Here is a 21,424-nt window from a genome sequence, read left to right on the forward strand (position 1 = left end):
TTACAGTATTTATTTGTTTCTATTGGGCTTTTGGTTCATTGTCACTCTTTGCAGCATTGGAAATTAAAAGACTATTTAAGGTGCAGGACTCTACCCCAAGACTTTGTCCAGATGTCAGACCTAAATTAATATGCTGACTGTGCTGCAGTCGAACAAATTATATCTGCACCACCAAAGACATTCAGATACAAAGAAAATGGTGAATCCCACCAATAGGCATGTGGGCGACGTTGTGTAAACCAGGAAGCTACAAAATGGCTAAGCGATGGTAGTGACATTAGCTTTTAATTGTTCAGGTAAGCACTCCGTGTGTAAATCTGTGCAGCCATGAGCTTTTAAAGCAAGCAGAATTCCGACTGTGTGTCCTTTTCACCCCGCTTTATTCGGGGGGTGGGGATACACACAGCCGATGTGTTGTTTGCTTAGCTTAGGAGCATGCTAAGTCGGTTCTCGAGAGGGTCAACTGTTAGCATTTTTAGCCATGCGGCTATGCGCTCCCTTGCGGCTCAGGTCACGCTCTCACCGAGGCAAAGCGGTGGCAAAGGTCGCGGGGCTCGCAGGCCAACCAGCAGAAGGCGTGGAGATGGATGAGTCCTCTCCAGCCTCTCCTGCTGGGCCGAGCTCCCGTTCCCCAGGAAAAACACTCGCTTCGGCGTTCCATTCTTCCAGCGCGTTTAACGCGGAGCTCCATATTTCTTACTCCGAGGAGGAATACATTCCGGTATTGCCTACAAAAATCTGCTATGAGAGATTCAGCTCTGGGGCTGACAAATAGGAGTTACGTCATGCTGCGACCTAAAATGGAGATGTCATTCTCGCCTGCATGAAGGAGCTGGGTTTAAGACTGAATGCAGGGAAGAGTGTGCTTTCTCTGTTGCAGAGAACCAACTTCTTGGGCAAAGTGTGGGACTCGACCGTGTTGCATGCACGATTGTCTCCCGCCCGGATCACAGCCATTCTCACAGCAGTCGGGAGATTAAGAGAAGGCCGAACACTCACTGTAAAGCAGTTCCAGTGGCTGCTGGGTCTTACAGGAAAGGTTTTCCTGCCAAAAAGCAGAGTCCCAGTAGATGGATAGTGGATGCCACATGTTATGAGTCCTCTGGTCTTTCCATTCCTTTCGGAGTCAGTATGGTGGCCTCCAAGGCCTGGTCCGCAGGGGTTCCCCCAAAGGACATATGTAACACTGCGGGCTGGTCCACCCCTTTAACCTTTGTCAGGTTTTATGACCTTGACCACAGAGCCACTCCTGGCTCCTCTGTCCCACACGCTGGTGGTGCCCAGACACACTAGGCAGGGACTGGTCAGTATGGCGTGATTAGACACTCGTTCCCAAAGCGTTTCCACACAGCTCGAGTTCCTGAAAGGGAACATCTCCAAGTTATGTATGTTTCCCTAGTTCCCTGAGGGAACAAGACGCCGTCAACAGGCCATACTCCCTGCAGTGCTTACCTTCTCGTTTTCAGAAGCTAATGTTGCTACCATCACTCAGCCATTTTGCAGCTTCCTGGTTTATGCGACATCGCCTGCCGATGATGTCACGAATTGCAATATGGGATTTAGAGTATATAGGTATTTAGAACATGGACAACGCGGGGCGCTCCCAAAGTGTTTCGACGTGCCGTCTCATTCCCTCAGGAAACTAGGGTTACATACGTAACCTACAGACGTTGGTGCCTACATTCAGATTCCAAGCAATCCAGACACCCTTTTGCTTAAAGTCTAATAGTTTCAAATCAACTAAAAAGAATGAAAGCTGATTTATCTGATTTTCAAGGAGACTAATTGAACAGCATGTGAAAGAAAATAAAGAAAACATTAAAAAACAAACAAACAAACAAACAAACAAACAAATAAATAAATACATACACATTTTGAAAAAAAAAAAAAAAAGTAATCTTTGTAAGGCAGGGTAAGTTTAGCTCCAACTGTGGTCACAATCTGCTAAGCAGATAGCCCATAATTGTGTAAATGTTCAAAAATGTAAAAAGAAAGAAAAAGAAAAAGATGGCAAAATCTTTGCCAGAATTATATCTTAATTCAGAAATTGATTTTATTGGAAGGCTCATAAGAAATTGTAAACTCTGTAAATCTCACTTGGGTTATGTAAGATTTTAGTTGTCAGTGGAAAATTTTTAACCGTAACATACTATGTCAATAATAAATTGTTGGTTTTCTTGTCTTCTGGGACATCTTTATAGCAAAAACCTTACATCATTATAAAACAAGCTTTTTCATTAATGAGTTGAATGGGGAATTCCATTAATGAGGTCCTAATAACATAGGCAAATACTAATTGACCTTTAGGGACTTGTTTCCAGTCTCCCAGTTTCCATCTTGTACAGTACATTTTCTACTAATAAACAATGTTGCTAATAATGCCATTGAGATGAATTACCTTGAGACGAAGTTTGAAAGTTTAATTATTTGAAACAAGCTTATTCAAATAATTGTATATATTTCTAACCTTATATTTGTTTTATTTGTGTGCAACTGTAGTACTGTGGTTAAAACACAAATATAGTAGATATCCTAAGATGATGGCAAGCTATAAGGTATTTTTTGAGGATTTATATTGTAATTCTTACTGAATATACTGGAATTAATGTAAAAAAATATATAAAACAAACAACACATGGACTTTTGGAAACATTGGACATTGGGTTTTCTTTGATTCATTTTGATATCCAATCAAAATCAAGTAATTCTGTGTAGTTTACTTGTAACATGCCTTATATAATGAAGTCACAGTGTTATATGTCATTGCCATAAGTTTTGCTTGGCATATTTGCAGCTAAAAAATGTATACTTAAATTGATCATCCTCTTCATTATTCAGTCACGGTTTCATTCTCAGGCTTGTGGTGAATCAGGAACCTATTTAACACTGTGTGCAAGGCTAAAGGATTCACTCATACACTCATTTACACATATAGACAAATTTGTAGAAATGTAGCCACTAATGTAAAAAAGTTTATGAACTAAAACAATTTTTTAAAGATTGTATGAACTTGGTTGATTCCAGTTAATTGGATGTTATTTGAAATAACATGGGTTTCTAAAACATTTTAATAAGGACTGTTACTACTACTACTACTACTACTACTACTACTACTACTACTACTAATAATAATAATAATAATAATAATAATAATAATAATAATGCTTTACCCATTGGGATATGGACAGTGGAATGCAGCATATAGGTGTGGAAGGCACTTGCAATAGAGTGATGTAGTGAGCTTTTGAGATGCATGTTTCCATTTATATTACTTACCTCTCATACTGGGCTAAAATATTGTCCTGGCCTATGGGGGCCAAAGATTCTTCAATTAGTTGGCAGTGACTTAGACAATGACCACAAGAGACCTACATGGTAATTGAATTAGGCTATGGTCAGTGTTATCTGTACAGAGCCTTGAGTATTAGTACTGCCCTCTTGTGTCTCTCTGAAAAAGGCCATAATTTCCATTAAGGCCCTTGAATCAAACACTCAGAATGCTGTACAGATCATTGTCTCTTAACAAAATATATTATCAGATTAGTCTGTTTTGTCAGTTTATTTGTCCTTTATGTCAGTTTTGGCTTTTATGTTTATGAATGTTGCTTCAAGTAAATGTGTTATGTATGTGCATGCTTGTGCTAGAGTTAATAATTAATGATGTTACTGATTCAAGCAACTTTGCAGAGCTGTTATATATATATATATATATATATATATATATATATATATATATATATATATATATATATATATATATATATATATATATATACAGTGAGAAAAATAAGTATTTGAACACCCTGCTATTTTGCAAGTTTTCGCACTTAGAAATCATGGAGGGGTCTGAAATTGTCATCATAGGTGCATGTCCACTGTGAGAGACATAGTCTAAAAAAAAAAAAAAAATCCAGAAATCACAATATATGATTTTTAAACTATTTATTTGTATGTTACAGCTGCAAATAAGTATTTAAACACCTGTACATCAGCTAGAATTCTGACCCTCAAAGACCTGTTAGTCTGCCTTTAAAATATCCACCTCCACTACATTTATTATCCTAAATTAGATGCACCTGTTTGAGGTCGTTAGCTGCATAAAGACACCTGTCCACCCCATACAATCAGTAAGAATCAAACTACTAACATGGCAAAGACCGAAGAGCTGTCCAAAGACACTAGAGACAAAATTGTACACCTCCACAAGGCTGGAAAGGGCTACAGGGAAATTGCCAAGCAGCTTGGTGAAAAAAGGTCCACTGTTGGAGCAATCATTAGAAAATGGAAGAAGCTAAACATGACAGTCAATCTCCCTCTGACTGGGGCTCCATGCAAGATCTCACCTTGTGGGGTCTCAATGATCCTAAGGAAGGTGAGAAATCAGCCCAGAACTACACGGGAAGAGCTGGTCAATGACCTAAAAAGAGCTAGGACAACCGTTTCCAAGGTTACTGTTGGTAATACACTAAGACGTCATGGTTTGAAATCATGCATGGCACGGAAGGTTCTCCTGCTTAAACCAGCACATGTCCAGGCACGTCTTATGTTTGCCAATGACCATTTGGATGATCCAGAGGCTCTGTAAGAAGCATATCAAGGTTTTGGCATGGCCTAGCCAGTCTCCAGACCTAAACCCAATAGAGAATCTTTGGAGGGAGCTCAAACTCCATGTTTCTCAGCGACTGGCCAGAAACCTGACTGATCTAGAGAAGATCTGTGTGAAGGAGTGGGCCAAAATCCCTCCTGCAGTGTGTGCAAACCTGGTGAGAAACTACAGGAAACGTTTGACCTCTGTAATTGCAAACAAAGCCACTGTACCAAATATTACCATTGACTTTCTTGGGTTTTCAAATACTTATTTGCAGCTGTATCATACAAATAAATAGTTAAACAAATCATACATTGTGATTTCTGGATTTTTTTTTTTAGATTATGTCTCTTACAATGGACATGCACCTACGATGACAATTTCAGAACCCTCCATGATTTCTAAGTGGGAGATCTTGCAAAATATCAGGGTGTTCAAATACTTATTTTCCTTACTGTATATAATTAATTAGTATTTTAGTTTTCTTTTTTAATGGCATTATCTTGTATATTTCATACACCTTAACCAAACCCAACTAATTTGCTATCATCTAAAGTTTATACACATTTAAAGTCAATTTGTTTGCCATTAGTGTCTTTAGTTGTCCTCAATGGAGCAGTTTAATTGCTCCCATGAATGATAGTGTTTTATTTGTGTTTCTAAATCCGTTACTATAAGAACAATAGCAACTGTTATTCCCATTGTTATTTCAGTGGAGTTTCTAAAAACATAATAATAATGCACAGATATCTGACCTCAGAGATTATTAATCCCGTGTGTATATGCAAAGCAAAGCAAAATACAGTGCTGTGCTAAGGCTGTATACAACCTGATTTTTATGCTATTTTTTATTTTTATTTGATGATTATTTGATTGGTCAACAATCTAAATTTTTATTTAATGGGTCAACAATAAATTTGGGTATTAGTTTTCCAAAATGACTGTATTAATTCTTTTTTTTTTTTTTCTCAAATAGGCTGATGGCCAATAAAGAAAATATGGCAAATAACTGTTATTACCGCATTATCAGGAGACCCAGACAAATTGCATATTCGGAAATTCAGAATTTGCGATTATAAAGGACATTTTGAGTACGTAGTTGCTAAAATGTGTTTCTTGTAACAAAAATCCTTAGGCTTAGGCTAAGCACAAATGGGTTTAAAACAATTTATAAAACTGCAGAGGGTTGGGGAAACAAATTTGAACACAAATATATGTTCTGGTAGTAATGATAATGCTTTAATTCTTTAATTGTAAAAGCCATGAATATGTGTGTCATTATACATATTCTGAGTGCTAAAAAAAACAACAGTTGTATAAGGAACAATGTTTCTGTCAGAAAAAAAAAGTTTGTCCCTTGAAGACAAATAAAAAAAGGAGCCTGATGGTTTTGAGCAATTGTATATAAATTGCATATGGCAAAGTTTTAAGGCAGCAAAATTCATAAAATACACACTGATAAAGGACACGTATTAACAAAGGCCTCGTCTCAGAAAAAAAACCTTGTGTGATAATGTAATGAATGATTCCTTTTATTCTTTCTTCTTTTTCTTTCTGTATTTAGATTTTCCTAACATTATATTAAACCTTTTATTATAATTCATCAATATAAAGTCAGAACATAGACTGTAGCCAAATACTTCCAGAAATACTTTTGCTTAAAAGCAATATTCCGTGTGTGAAGATGTATAAACTGATAATACTGAAATTATTTATCATAGCATGCTATGTACATTATGTGGCTTAATCTTTTTTCACTTTACAATCTGCTACTGTGAAATGTTTCCTTATGTTTTTCTTTGTCTGCACATATTATAATATGATAATTTAATATAATAAAATATATGTATCTTATAATTAATTTCTTTATCAGCAACATATTATGGCTGGCAGATTATGGAATTTGGCTGGTCAGAATTTGGCTCTTATGCATGGCAGGTGTAGAGGTAGGTGCTACTCAAGCTCCAGTTAGGGGGAAAATCCTGAGTTGGATGACCCTTTAGATGCTTCTGCATGGTGACCAGGCTGCTGCAGAACTCTAAACACAATGTGCACTGGTATGGTGTGGCACCCCCGTGAGTGCGCAGGTGCTTGATCATAGCAGAGTAGTCACGTGACCGCTGACCACACAGCCGACACTCAAATGGCTTTTCACCTGAAAAAAGAAAAATCTTAATGTTGGTAAGTTGTGATTTTTACAAGTGTAATGACAAAAAAACAAGCCTACAAATAATAATAACAAAAACTAAGCAATAATAAGAAGAATAATAACAATAATAATATTTCAGTCCCCCTATACAAGACGGATGTAATATCTTAAGGTAGAGCAAATCCAATGAAAACCTTTGTGAATAACTAAATCAGGACCAAACAAATGCCATTTCTAATTGTTGGGGACATAGAATGTGCATGACAAAATGAAACTGTAAGTTTAAAATAAGGTCAATGTATATAGGTAAGGAAACCACCAAAATGCATTACAGTACAGCCAAAAAACAAAACCTGGGTTAGTAGTCTAAATAAATTCCAGATATGTAACTAGAATGATGGTCATTTGTCCCCCTGTGTTGTACCTGTATGAACCCTGAGATGTGTATCTAGCTGGTGTTTCAGACTGAATCTTTTGTTGCAGTGTTTGCACTGGTAAGGTTTTTCTCCTCCATGGCCTCTTCTTAGTGAGCGCAGTGAACGCTTCTCTCTTATACCCCGCTGACAGAACTTGCACTCATAAAGAAGCTCCTCTAAACCTAAGAATACAGGCGAAAGAAAGGATGATTGGTGAAAACAATTGTTTCAGATCAGTTCTTAATATTTTATCTGGATTTTTGCAAACAGAATGGACACAGAAGAATGGAAATAAGCAGTAACACATTTAGAATTGTATTTATTTATTTCTTTTTTTCAGTTTAATTTTGTGCTTTTGTATTTTCTTCAGTTATTATTTCAGGTGATCATTGGAAATTCAGAAACCATTCTCCATTCCTCCCATTTTTTAATCACAAGCCAGTCCTCTGGCCTCAGGGACAGATGAGATAGGTAATAGTCTGAGACATCAAAATTAGTGTAAAGCCATGAATTATTATATAATGTCCATGAGAGATGGAAGTTGGGGTGATGAACTGTGTAACTTCTAAATCTGGACTTAATATATTGTGTATTTAATGTTTAATTTAATTGTAGTAACTACAATTAAATTAAACTACAGTAACCAGATATTCAAAGGACTATTATTTTGCATAGTAATGTTTCAATGTTGCATTCTAAACTTTTAAGTGAACCTTGAAAATACCACAGTTAATCAGTGTACAGTAAGTACAACAAAAGATCTGGGCAAAGATTTGATTAAATTAAATTCAGTTTGTTCAATTCAGCTTTATAGAAAGGATTGGCCTAATGTGTAGGTTCCTTTAACCATTATTATTTTTAATACATTTTAATGCCATACTTATATTTACATATAATAGTTTCTATAAAAGATAGATTTATGTATGAAATATAGCTTGGGGCATCAGGTATTGAAAAAAATCCTTATTCAGCCAATTTAAAATTAAATATTATAGACAGTCTCCTAAGTGCATTACAAGTACATTGGGTTAGAAGTTCTGTCTTTGTTGCATACCTGCTCACATGTTTTAAATTATCAGCTTTACATGGCCAGTATGATTACCACAAGATAAAAGCGAGCCCAAAGAGAGGTGGGTGTTTACTTATATACTGGTCATCTCATGACTGTAGCTTCACATTTCCCCTGCACAAGCATGTTATGTTTGTGTGCTCAACAAGCTGTCTAAATGCTTTGATGTGGAAAAACATTATTCCTGAGAGCTGGCCGCATGTAAGACAAAAAGATATGTGTGTGTGTGTGTGTGTGTGTGTGTGTGTGTGTGTGTGTGTGTGTGTGTGTGTGTGTGTGTGTGTGTGTGTGTGTGTGTGTGTGCCTGCGTGCGTGCGTGTGTGTGTGTGTGTGCGTGTGTGTGTGTGCATGTATGTGTGTGTGTGTGTGTGTGTGTGTGTGTGTGTGTGTGTGTGTGTGTGTGTGTGTGTGTGTGTGTTTCTGTGTATATGTTTGTACACACAGTATGTGTAGGTCACGGGTATTTATGTATAAAAAAGAGACACTTATAGTTTGTACTACTCTATCTGGCAATTTCAGATCAGAAAAATGCAGTACAGTATATGCTAAATGCATTTGACTATTTTGCTTGTTTTGGTATGTAAGTGGAAAAAAGATAAGCAGGTCATTGTGGTCAGTTCACTAACAGACACACATGCCACAAATTTCCACTAGGAAGTAACCTATTTCTTTACACAATATAGGTCTGTCTGTCTGTCTGTCTGTCTGTCTGTCTGTCTGTCTGTCTGTCTGTCTGTCTATCTATCTATCTATCTATCTATCTATCTATCTATCTATCTATCTATCTATCTATCTATCTATCTATCTATCTATCTATCTATCTATCTATCTATCTATCTATCTATCTATCTATCTATCTATTATTCAACCAGCTTTTCCCTAATTTTTTTCCAGTGAGGTTGACCTTTTCCCCCAGAGATTTCCACCATACTACTATATTGATTGAATGATGAATGCTTTAATGATGCCAGGGGGAAATTCATCTAGTACAGCAAAACAGAGAGTACAAAGTGTGCTTAGAAATTTGCATTACATATAAAATATAACAAGAGAGACATTATAGACATTTATATTAATTTAAATTTATATTACAAATCAACTATACATGCAGCTCTAAAGAAAGAGTATGTGCATACTTTTACAGGTACATAGCTTTGTTAATCTGTGATTCTATTTGCTGGAGGGGGGTCTGTATGTGTAATTGTGCTGTGCTTTGTTTCCTTTTTTGTAAATGAAATATAAACTGCTACTGCAGCTTTCTTTGTCACGCAGGCTTCAAATTTGACCACTCCCTTGCACTCACACGCTTCAAGGCTGACCACTTGCCTGTGAAAAACTGTTGCATGAAAAACTGCTGCACACCTATTTCTTAACTAGATGAAAAAAAGTGTAACTTCGATTCATATATGTATCTGCTTATAACACTATTATCTATTATTCATGTGTTAGGAAACAAATGATTATCTGGACTTGATGTAAATGTTGCTAATTTGTATAGTTTTGAAGTAAGGAAATGTTAAATAATAATAATAATAATAATACTTGCAGTTTGTATAAAGGTTAAGTACAAAATTGTTTGTATGTATGTATATATATATATATATATATATATATATATATATGGATGGTTTGGTTTGCAGGTTACAGTTTGCACACTGCGCAAGGTTTTTATAAAAGTTCAATCATTTCAATCAATTAAAACAAAATATTAGTTGACATCTTTACAGATTCATGCTTTTCGCAGGTTACCATTATATCATTAGAATCGCAGTTTGTAGGTCACTTTGTGTTTCACTGTACAACTGTTTAAATGTTATGTGTGATCAAAACTAGGTAGTGGTATTCCAAAGTTGCCATACTTGTTAGGGGGCCCATTTTTAGATAAGCACATCCTGTGACAGCTTTCGGTGTGCAAACCTGCTGTACTGCTCCATGTGTCCACACACACACACACACACACACACACACACACACACACACACACACACACACACACACACACACACACACACACACCACATCCTCCCTCACAAGTCAAATGATGAGAAAAAAAAAAAAAAAAAAAAGTGGTTAACACTTTTGACTTTGTTTCGATACCAAGAGTGTTTCTGAGAACTAAGAACATATGGATGAATACTGCTTTAACTTTGTTCTACATGACAAGAATGACATACAACTTTTTGGAGGGTTTTTGTCTATTTTTAAACTCTCCTGCTCTTTTTCTTGTTTGCAGACACGCACATGCACACATATGCATAAATACAGGATGCTGTACAGAGAAGAAAAAAAAAAAGAAAGAAAGGAAGCGATGAAAACAAAAACATTAAAGTTCCCCGAGCTTGAAAGTACCATGAAACCTTAGATGCTTGCTGCATTGATTAAAGTTTCAAAACAATTAAATCTACCTATCATGCAACACACATAGAGTGAAAGACAAGTTTAGGGTAAAAGGTAATGCCTGCAATGCTTCCTTGTTATGTGCATTTGGAACGTACTGTACAGTGTCTACAGTCAGGCAACCGCAGTAGTGCACCAACGTACCACAAGAGAGAGCCACATCATTCTACCTATCTACCGATCTATCGATCTATCTATCTATCTATCTATCTATCTATCTATCTATCTATCTATCTATCTATCTATCTATCTATCTATCTATCTATCTATCTATCTATCTATCTATCTATCTATCTATCTATAAATCCATCCATCCATCCATCCATCCATCCATCCATCCCTCCATCCATCCATCATTTATCAGTATTCTCACCAACATAAGTAAGAAATTCTTGGAGTGTAATGTTATTAGAATATAATCTACAGGATAGTGTGATGTGTTCTTCATAGTAGCCCTTATATCCTTATATCCAAAAACTCTAGCAGCAAATACATACATTCCTGTAAGAGGCCTCTCTTGAATTTAGGTAATACAGAAAATCAAGCAGCTAGTCATGTTACCAAGAAATTAGAAAGTCATGTGGAACTACTACCAGTTAGAAAACATTAACAATGTAGATACAGTTTGAAATTCAGAAAATATACTTAAGGCATTTAGCAGACATCTTCATCCATAGCAACAATTATTACATTTATACAACTGAGCAGTTGAGGCCTTGAAAGGGCCTTGTTTAAAAAAGTCCAGCAGTGGCATCTTGGCATCATGTACTTCTGATTAGACGTCACACGTCTTAACCACTCAGCTACCACATGCCACAATGTCCAAATGAAAACTATTGTATGTTGTTTTTCTTTGCTAAATAATATTAACAATAGTAGAACATTAAGAACAATGTTTAACATTCCGATAGATATGTGTATAAGTGTTTATTATTATACCTTTTTGATGTATATCCTTATTAATTTGTAGTTTTTTTTTTATTTATACTTTATAACATTTATGAATTTATGCATTTATTATTAGTTTGAGAATTATGTAGGGTATCTGCAATACAAGGCCTTCTGTCAGTTCTTATTATATAATAAATGATAATGTATTAGAACACAAGTCTAAAATAAAATAATAAAAGTTTTGTGGTATAAGTCAGAATAATATAAAGAATTAATTACAGTTTTGAATACTGCAGCAGATTATACTACATCAAAAAATCGCAACTACTGTACGAATTTACACAACTGTGCTTTGTGTCTAGTATTTGCTTTGAGTATGATCGCATTCTGCAACTATCATGCTCAGTTTCAGCTTTCATTATTCTTCATGCAACTATCATACACTTGTTTCTGTTCAGGTAATGAAACTCTCACTGGCTTCACTGTCAGCTCCTTAAACACCTCTGTGCTTTGGTTGTAATAAGCATTTCTTTCATAAGTTGTTATACAACTCAAATGAATAAAGTTGTTGAACCTTATTTCAGTATTCACCTCAGTTTACAAACAATAGTCATTTATGAGTTTAAAAGATAGCCAGCTATTTGTTTATCATTGTAAAAAAAAAAAAAATCATAATAATCATGTTAATCCGTGTGCATCATTTACCTGAGGTTGCCGACCTGGTGCTCTGTCTCCAAGGGTTTTCGACTATTGTCTTATTGCAATGTCTACAGTGTCTCTCCTTATCTGACTGTACCTTTGACTTCCTGTGAACAAAATGTAAAAAAACATGTAGGTTTAAATGCAGCAAGATGTGTGTGTGTATATTTCCACTTCAAATAAGATAAGATAGATAATGTTAATAGGCCTTATTTTCATCTTAATAATTATTAATATTAATGATAATAATAATAAGAACACGAAAATGTGTTGTTTTTTATTACATTCTCTTGAATTTAAGATTTATTTTTGTCTGTTAATCTATAAACCCCTGTACAAAGGCAAAACAGGCCACTAAATCTGAAGCAGCTGAATAAGAAGAAATGGGTTGAACTATGTATAATAACATTCCAGGATTGCATTTTAATTGGACTGACCACAGCTAATTGTGTGAAAAAAATGACAGTCACGTCTCCACAAAAATCAATGACCGTTACATGTGCTTAAGCCAAAGCACAAATATGCCACTGTAAATATTTAATGTGCAATTTTATAATTTAAAACATTAAATAAACAGCAGAAACAACAGCATTGCATTGCTCTCGCATTGCCACATCGAACTTAGATGTGCGCTATTCATATCATAGAGAGGATGAAGTAGAAAAAAAAATGTAGAACTGTAGAACTGTAGAACACATTAAAAACTAAAATGTGACGTAACCCTGCAGCACCGGCATGCTTTTTTTTTAACTACCAACCCCTACCAGAACTATAAAAATTTGTTTTTCTAAGCTTTAGCATATTAAAACCGGACAGCTTATATCTGAATAATGAGCCTTATACAAGCTTAATACAGGCTTCTATCCATTTTTCTATGGCACATAGCTCTCTAACAAGTTGTTCATATCGTGACATTCACAATGTGATCACAAGTGTGATAAAATCACACTTAGCTAGCAAGGTTGTAGACACCTTTAAGGCATACTATGGTTCTTCTTAACTTTGTGAAAGTCATTTGAAAAATATAAATATATATAATGTCTGAAATTTGATGTGTCAAAAAATTAGAAGTATAAAAAAAAATGTTTCTCCCCTTATACTTTTTTATTGATCTGAATTCGGTCTCATAAAAATAGTTTTTACCAAACTTTTTTAAATCTTTAATTTAATTAGAAAATAAAAGACATTTTTAATTAAACTATAAAAAAAAAAAAAAAAAAAAAAAAACTGCATTCACAGTTATATAATGGTTAACATTAGTGACTCATTTGACACTATGGAATCTGTAGTAGGCGAAAGTGGACATATTAATATCTACAAAATGAGTGGAAAAAAGATTCCGCCCGCAATAAATCTGTTTTTTTGACTAATTTCAGCCTCAATAAGTAGGGCTAGCTAAAATGGAAGTAAAGTAGAGCAGTGCACTAAGCCTAGCACTGTAGAATCTCGGATGAGAACGTCCTGGCCTCAGCCAGAACACTTGAAGATGGGGCATGAATGGGTCTTCCAGCATGACAATGACCCAAAACATATGGCCAAGGCAAGAATCTTGGTTTTGAAGCCCATTCCAGCCTTGTGCAAGTCTACAATCTTGTCCCTGATGTCCTCTGACAGCTTTCTGACCAGATTCTGTGACAGGTGTCTTTTAGACATAACAGGAGTTTATATTAGGAGACTAATTTGTGTCTGTGGTAGTCAGAATTCTTACTGGTTGGTAGGGGATGAAATACTTATTTCTCTCAATCAAATACATATTAATGTATAACCTTTTATGGATTTCTTTTATGTCTCTTTCTCTTAAAATAAAAAAAAATGACCATAAAAAAATTCTATACTGTTTATCTCTTTGTAAGGGTTTTTGAGTAAGCAACAATCTCCACATCTAGTGCAAATAGATGTTTAAAAAACACATACGAATCTAACTTTGTCTTCAACTTTTGTCTAAACATTTTACAGCAATAGGTTTCATAGATACAAATGTCTATCACTATTTTCTTTTGGAAGAAAAAACTTACTTTCCAAAAATAAAAAAAATAAACAAACAAAAACCAATCATACAAAACGACACAAAAACAAACAATTTGTGTTTTTTTTTTATAAAAATAGAAACATTCGTCAAATATAAAAAGTATGTTATGACCTGTTTTTAATGTTATTGCCTTAATATAGTATCAGGGAGCCTTAAGATATAATACCTAAGGCCTCCAAACATAATAGTTAAATTGGCAAACTATTCATAAATATTTTCATTTTCAACCCACCATCACATATCACACCCTGCCATCACTAGCATTGTCTTTGATTGGGCTATTGTTTGTTTATTTTGTTTGATTATGAATTGATATGATAGACGCGTCATCTGAAAACCATGTTACAAACATGTGCACATAAGCAACAAACAATAGTTTAAAATGAGACTGAAACACTATGTAGTGCTGTGATGGAGATGAAAAGAGACTTTCATATTTGCCATTTGGGTAATCAGGGGGATTAAAGGGATCTCCCCTCAGTTTCTCCATCCTGATAGTAATAGCAATTCATTTTTCTCCATAACACTTCACACAAAGGAACTGAGTGGGCAGTACAGTGCAGGGGTTCACACACTGACGTACAGTGTCTGCATGAGGTTTGGGTATGTAGTGTGTAGGAGTGCCAATTAGCATCTGTTCTGCATACACTCTGCAGATGTTTAGAGCAGATGTTTAGCATCTTGTTCAGAGTAGTGTTACATTGAAATAATAATATAAAAGAAGCATTGCTAGCTAAAAGTACAATGGCATTTGTGATTAACTGTGTGTAGGTGGAGGGGTAAAGGAAAAATGTGTCTTTGGAAAGACAGTGTCAGTAAATACACATTCATACAGTAACATAAGTTGTGGTTATGACATACCCACAAGTAAAAAAAGTGTTAAAAGGCATTAATTGATCTTTGCAATTCTAGCATAATTGCTTTAGATCTGTCAGTTGTGTGCTTTTATGGATCATTATATGCCACATAAACAAATTTTTTTTTTTTTTTTATTATAACAACTGATTTTATAATTCCTTGTAGATTGATAATGATTCAATGTAATCAATTGTATGACCTCTAGTAATGATTCATAATTAGTCATACAAAAAAAAGTCTGTACTGTATCTAGTGTCCTTTATAATTACTAGTGTCCTGGACATAATAAAAAAGGAAACCATGATGTTATAAAACGTTATAAAACATTAATATGTCTACTAAATGTTTTTCACAAAAACTCTACTAGTCCAAACAAAATGTTCTTTCACATACACACGCAATGTACTGTATGTTGTTAAATATTTAATTAAAAGGAAATAATAATAATAAGAATAATAATAATGTTTAAAGTAATTACAGATTTTATATTATATTATTACATAATTAGGCTAATATCTATATATTATATAAATATATTTTATTATAATTAATTAGTATACATTGTTTTATTTTATTTTAAGGCAAAATCTTCAAATAATTAATGTTATCAGTTATTTATATAAGGAATTTTATCAATTGCTGATTCATTTCTTTTTATTTTAATTATGCAATAGGAAAATTAATTATTATAATTTTATTAGATTTTTAATAGGACCTACATAGTCCCATTTCTTATTCACTGTGATCATACCTTTCTTTTTCCTGTAATGCAGGTGCTCCAGGCAGCATAGCATTGATGAGGTCTGTTTTTCGTTTGAATTCCGGGACAAGCGGTCTATCGAAAGGCCTAGATCGTAGGATGTGTGGATGTGGATGAAGCAGGTCTGTGTAACCCACTAAAGATGATGGCATCTGGCGCTGGAGAGGGTGCTGTAAGAAGGGGTACATGGGTGTAGGGTATGAACATGCCACCATGTGCTGGAATGCCATGAAGTCGGTATAGGCAAGTACCATATGATGTGATGGGTTTACGGAGGGCCAGTGAAAAGAAGGTGTCTGTGCTACTACTGATGTGGAGGAAATGGGTTCCCTAGAGGCTGTGGGAGTTGCTATGGTTATGGACATAGGGGCTTTCTGTGGTGGGGGTGAGAGGTTAGTGACACGTTGTGACTTTTCATGGTCAAAGTGTGTCAGAGGAGATTCTAAAGAAGAACTGAGAGACACTTCATCAGAAGAGGGGATTTTTTTTCTTGAATCACTATCTTCTACATTAATGTTGGGGGAGGACCTCTCTCCTTCACTATCTTTAACCCTGTCCTGGATCCCCATTTTCAACTCACACTGCTCCATAAGTGACTGCACCTCCAGGTGCTGAGCTCCCCTGAGCAAATCTGGAAGGTCCCCTTTGGGCACTTCTACACAATCACTGTATACATAGTCAAGGATTTGCTTAACAGTTTTTGGGGAAATGCCATCAACAATGCAGGAGTAGGTTTTAACTGGATTCTGGCTGATTAGCTGTCGTTCAAGGGTCTTGCTGGCCCAGGAAAGAACCAATGCATGTGCTTTGAAAGTGTAACCCTCCACACTGAGGACAGTGTCACATAATGTACCTGCCCTCAAAAACATTTCAGTCTGATGCAAATAAGGCAGAGGGTGGGGATTGCGGATTCTGATCATCTCGGCACAGACAGAAACATGTAATTCTTGAGGATGTAAGAGGAATTCTGGGGGAAGTTATTACAGTGTATGATGTGCTGGGTAATCTCCATTCACCCTAACAAAAAAAGGGGGGAAAAAAAGAGAGATTTTTATGTTAACATTTATAAACACTGGTGCCCTTACCCAGAGCCACTCATAGAAATGCTTTGCAATTGATTATAACAATATTTTCATGCTAGTGCAAGTAAAGCAGGGCCTAAGGATACAGTCAGGCTAAAAAAAAAAAACAGTTAGTGATGCAAGATGGTGCGACAAGAAAAACAGTACAATCAAGGACTTGCTTATTTATCTATTTGTATGATTTGTATGACTCTGCTATTCTTTTTTTATTATTATTTAAAATGCATATTATTTTCTGCATTTTTCATGTGTCTGGCTGTTTCGAGCCCTGTGATTAAGGTTAGTACAATATCTGAAGAACATATGGAACAAAACTGAATCAAGGTCACAGCAAATGTCTGAAATAAGATTTTTTTTTGTGACATACAAATTAGCAGGTACTAGATTAGAGTTGCTGGTAGTGGTGATGTCGTTGGTGTCAAGTTCTACTTTCATATTACTATTTTCACCTTTTTTTCTTTTTATTAGATTTCTCTCTCTCTTTTTTTTTTAGAGATAAACAACTCTAACGAGGTTGTACAGTAATGACTCACACAGTGTCTAGCATGTCTAGTACTGCACTAGAGGGAAAAAGAAAAATGTTGATAGAAAAGGATTCATAGCAAGTTCTATACAGAATGGTGCCCCAGGATGACGAGTTATCATCATTCTCCCAAATTGCATATCTAACCGCAATAAAGTTTTTGTTGAATAATTAAGACTTCATATCTGCATATTAATGCCATTTACATATGATTTATCTGGTAAACGCCAGGCTCTTAATGTTTAAGTTAACATTAACCCATATTTTATTTGGAAGGATATCTTGTCAGGTAGTACACAAACATAGATTTTGTTGGAGCATCGTTTATTGATAGAAAAGGCTTAGATACACTTAGATAAACACAATTGTCCAGTTCTTTACAGAAGTGTTTTCCAGAAGTAGGTCTAGCCTTTGTTTAAGCGTAACTCCCACCCTCCATTCTGACATGTGTCATCAGATGAACACAGACTGTAGGAGGTGTTTGTCTACAAGTCTAGCCATGTCACAGCCGGAGAACACCACTTACACTTTGCATCATCATTGAAATTTCACTCTAAAAACTCGGACTAAAGCCACAGACCTCCTCAGAATGTGAAACTGTGACTAATGCCAGTACACAGCTTCTCAAAAAACAAAGCAATGAGTTTTGTTTGATCAACAAAAATGGTTATACAGTAGGTTGGTTAAGATATATATCTACTGTAGTAACAGTGTGATAAGTGTAAATTGTACATCATTTTGATTACAAAACAAATGCATCAAAGGATTATATGTCATGTAGCATGAATGTAAATTATTTTTCATTTGTCTATGAAGATATAGTAGATCTTGTCGGCCTAATAAAAAAATCCAATAAAGTAAAAGTATGTTGTAACAAATTTTTTATTACATTTATATTTTTTACAATACACGACTCTTATTAACTCCTATGTGTTCAGTTTGAAAAAAAAAAAAAAAAAAAAAAAGCTAAACATGCTTGCAAGAGCATATGCAAGAGATATGATCACTCCCCCTCAGTTTGTTCTTGATGATGATAATGGATTGAACGGAAAGTAGACGTGGTGAAGTGATACCATATTTTCCAAATTTAATATCTAAACTATGATTTTCTTCCATGTGTATATTAACATGTTTGCATGTCTTACAAATCTTCAAAAAGTAAGCTGGGCTAATACAGTTAATAAAATGAACTGGTCAGCCAACATTACAATAAAATGTCCCACAATGACCTAATGTGCGGTAAAATTATGAGCTGGGTTGTGGTTATTCTTTATTTTATCAAACTTACTATAATTAATTTTCACCCTTGGTTTTTTTTAATAAGTAGATTCTCTGTTCTCTTTTGAATGTATTTATTTGTATTTTTTTCTGCGAGCACAGATGTCTTACTCTGGTTAATCATATCTGTCAGAAGTAACAAAATTGAAGTAAAAATGAAAAACATGCTAAATGATGAATGACGCTAAAAATACTCAGAATATACTATAAATTATAAAAAATTATTATCAAATTATATTAATAATTCCTAGTTTTTTTCCCACTGTTTCGTGGTGAATTTATGGTAACGCTTCTTTTATTTTTTTTAATTATTGTTTAAAATATTGTAAGTACTCCAATAGGTGTTATATGTTTATTTAGCTTTGTAAAGGTTCAGCCCTTTTTTTTTGCTTGTTTAAACTCCTGAGGTTTCTTATTATTATTTTCAGTTTCTACTACTGAGTCTTGACTGCTTTCTGGCAATTGCATGAAATTTGCATGCCATAAATAAAACTATTAGTTCATAAGAAACTTTCAAATAATTAAGTACTTGTAAGATGGAAACAGGGTTTAAAATATTTGAATTGTTAGAAAAAGTTATTGCTGACAAACTTTCAGTAATATTCAGGTCATGCAGCGATGGGTTTAAAAAAATGTAAAAATTAAAAACAAAAGTGTATATATATATATATATATATATATATATATATATATATATATATATATATATATATATATATATATATATATTAATTACATGGAAGTTACATTTATACTTAACTGTAACTCCAGCATGCTATGGTAATACACTTTTAGTGAATTTTTGATCACATTAACACAAATTTCTGAATTTATACATTTTTAATTAAATGTGACATCAATAAATAAAAATGATTTGCTCTAGCTGCATATACATAATGCACATTTGCAAAAACTGTGAAGTCTGTCAACGGCCAGAAAAAACGTCTACCTTAGAACAAATTTAAATACATAGCATTTATTTGACAAAATTGTGGAATGCTGTTAACGTTCTTATTGCACAAGCATATGCTTTTAGAACATGTACAAATGCATGATGGGCAAAAATAAGTTTTAATTAAGTTTCTATTATTGTTCAAATGCCCTGGGGAAAAAAAATTAGCTTGTGAAATCCTATGCTGCTCCAAAACAAGATAGCATACACAAAACAAATAGTCACACATTATTTATATATATATATATATATATATATATATATATATATATATATATATATATATATATATATATATATATATATATATATATATATATATATATATATAGTGGGTGTCTGTACACAAACATTAAACATTATAGATCTTCCTTGCAATAGTACTGAAGCCCTAGGGGTACAGTAAATTTCTATGTTTACCTCATCAATTGTTCCATTCAAAACACATAACGCTACAGGTATTCGCTAAATCAATTCTGCACACTCTGTTTAGCTTATGGCAGAAACAATCGAAGAATAGTTACATTTGCTACACTGAAACAGATGGTGTTTTCATATAACTGGTAATTTATCTGAAAATGCTAATTAGAAACTAGTTGACAACTTACCTGTTGTGTAATTCCTACAGTTTAAAACAACATCGCTACTTATACAAATAAGAGCCTAGTCCACTGCTGCACATCGATATATAATTATCACTAAACACATAACAATGTTCGTAATAAAAACCACTACTTAGATTCCAAATGCATGTTTGCCATCCTATAATGACTAACCGGGTCTACAGAGTGTGCTGTTGTCAGAAGTCATTGACTGGTTGACAACTTTTACAGAAAACCAAACCTGCAATATAAAAAGTTAAGGACCACAGAGTAAAAGACAGATAAATACAGAGAGACAGACAGAAAGAGAGGCCCACAAGTAAAAAGGGGAAAACCTCTGACACATCCTCTCCAGGCCTGCAAACTAAGGCTCTCTCCACACACACATTTACAATCAGTGTGACACATGCGCGGAAGCTTTTAAGCTGATTTGTTTTTTCTTACTTAACAAGTAGCAGATTGAGAGAAGAGAGACCTACCGATGCATTCGAGGTTCAGGCTCATGTCCTGAAGTGGGCGACGGTACAGATGCATACACACACACACACACACACACTGTGGCTTTACCCAGAAATTAGCCTGGTGGAAGATTAAATGTAGGTGAGTTACAGCATGGCCACCTCTGGCCAACCCCTCCCCTCACCAACACCAGCTACTGCTGATTGGCCCGCTTGGTGCACATCTGTATGAAATGATCGATTCACCTCAAAGCTAAACTTAGAGAAGTGAGTCAGTGGTAATGTAGCTGTAGGAAGTGGATATTTAATGAAATATTTGAAAAACAGTTTATTTTTGTAGTTGATTTAAAGAAATGAAAGCAATTTAGAAGTTGTAGTTAAAGTATGGTGAAGAATTATACATTCTACTGTAACAGAATAAACAATGTATCCTTACTGTATGTCAAGTGGGTTAGACACAAACTAGGATGCATCTGATCATAAAGTATGTTCATAATAAAGAAATAGCCAACATATAGTCTTGCATCTAAAATACAAATATCATTGTCTCTTTTTACAGTGGGGTGTTTTTGTTACTTCCAGCATATTTAATAATTTGCAATTAGTTGTTTTTGTCACTTTAAACTTGTTAATCATTTCTCTTACTACTGATCTTATTTATGTTTTGTCCATG

General features: G+C 34.6%; 1 protein-coding gene across 2 annotated transcripts; it reads right to left on the minus strand.

Annotated features, from left to right (window-relative positions):
• Positions 1-6,351: 6,351 nt before the first annotated feature.
• Positions 6,352-20,911, minus strand: zbtb32 (zinc finger and BTB domain containing 32). Of its 2 annotated transcripts, none has more exons than XM_083549156.1 (5): positions 20,773-20,911; positions 15,848-16,873; positions 12,216-12,316; positions 7,162-7,335; positions 6,352-6,743 (listed from the first exon to the last, which is right to left on the minus strand). In XM_083549156.1, the coding sequence occupies exons 2-5, from the start codon at positions 16,774-16,776 to the stop codon at positions 6,514-6,516; spliced, it is 1,434 nt and encodes a 477-aa protein (XP_083405282.1). In that variant the 5' UTR covers positions 16,777-16,873; positions 20,773-20,911; the 3' UTR covers positions 6,352-6,513. The 2 variants fall into 2 exon arrangements, with proteins under 2 accessions (XP_083405282.1, XP_083405283.1); XM_083549157.1 differs by lacking the exon at positions 20,773-20,911 and adding an exon at positions 20,300-20,458.
• Positions 20,912-21,424: the final 513 nt, after the last annotated feature.

This window comes from Silurus aristotelis (genome assembly GCF_946808225.1).
Source record: "Silurus aristotelis genome assembly, chromosome: 8".
Taxonomy (NCBI): Eukaryota; Metazoa; Chordata; class Actinopteri; order Siluriformes; family Siluridae; genus Silurus; species Silurus aristotelis.

Bases quoted from the DNA above. Each gene is read 5' to 3' on its own strand.
- zbtb32 (XM_083549156.1), bottom strand. From the start codon at position 16,776: ATGATCAGAATCCGCAATCCCCACCCTCTGCCTTATTTGCATCAGACT. The intron at 12,317-15,847 runs GTATGATCACAG...TTTTGTTCACAG, and splicing joins GCATTACAGGAAAAAGAAAG to GAAGTCAAAGGTACAGTCAG. The intron at 6,744-7,161 runs GTACAACACAGG...TTCTTTTTTCAG, and splicing joins ACATCTCAGGGTTCATACAG to GTGAAAAGCCATTTGAGTGT.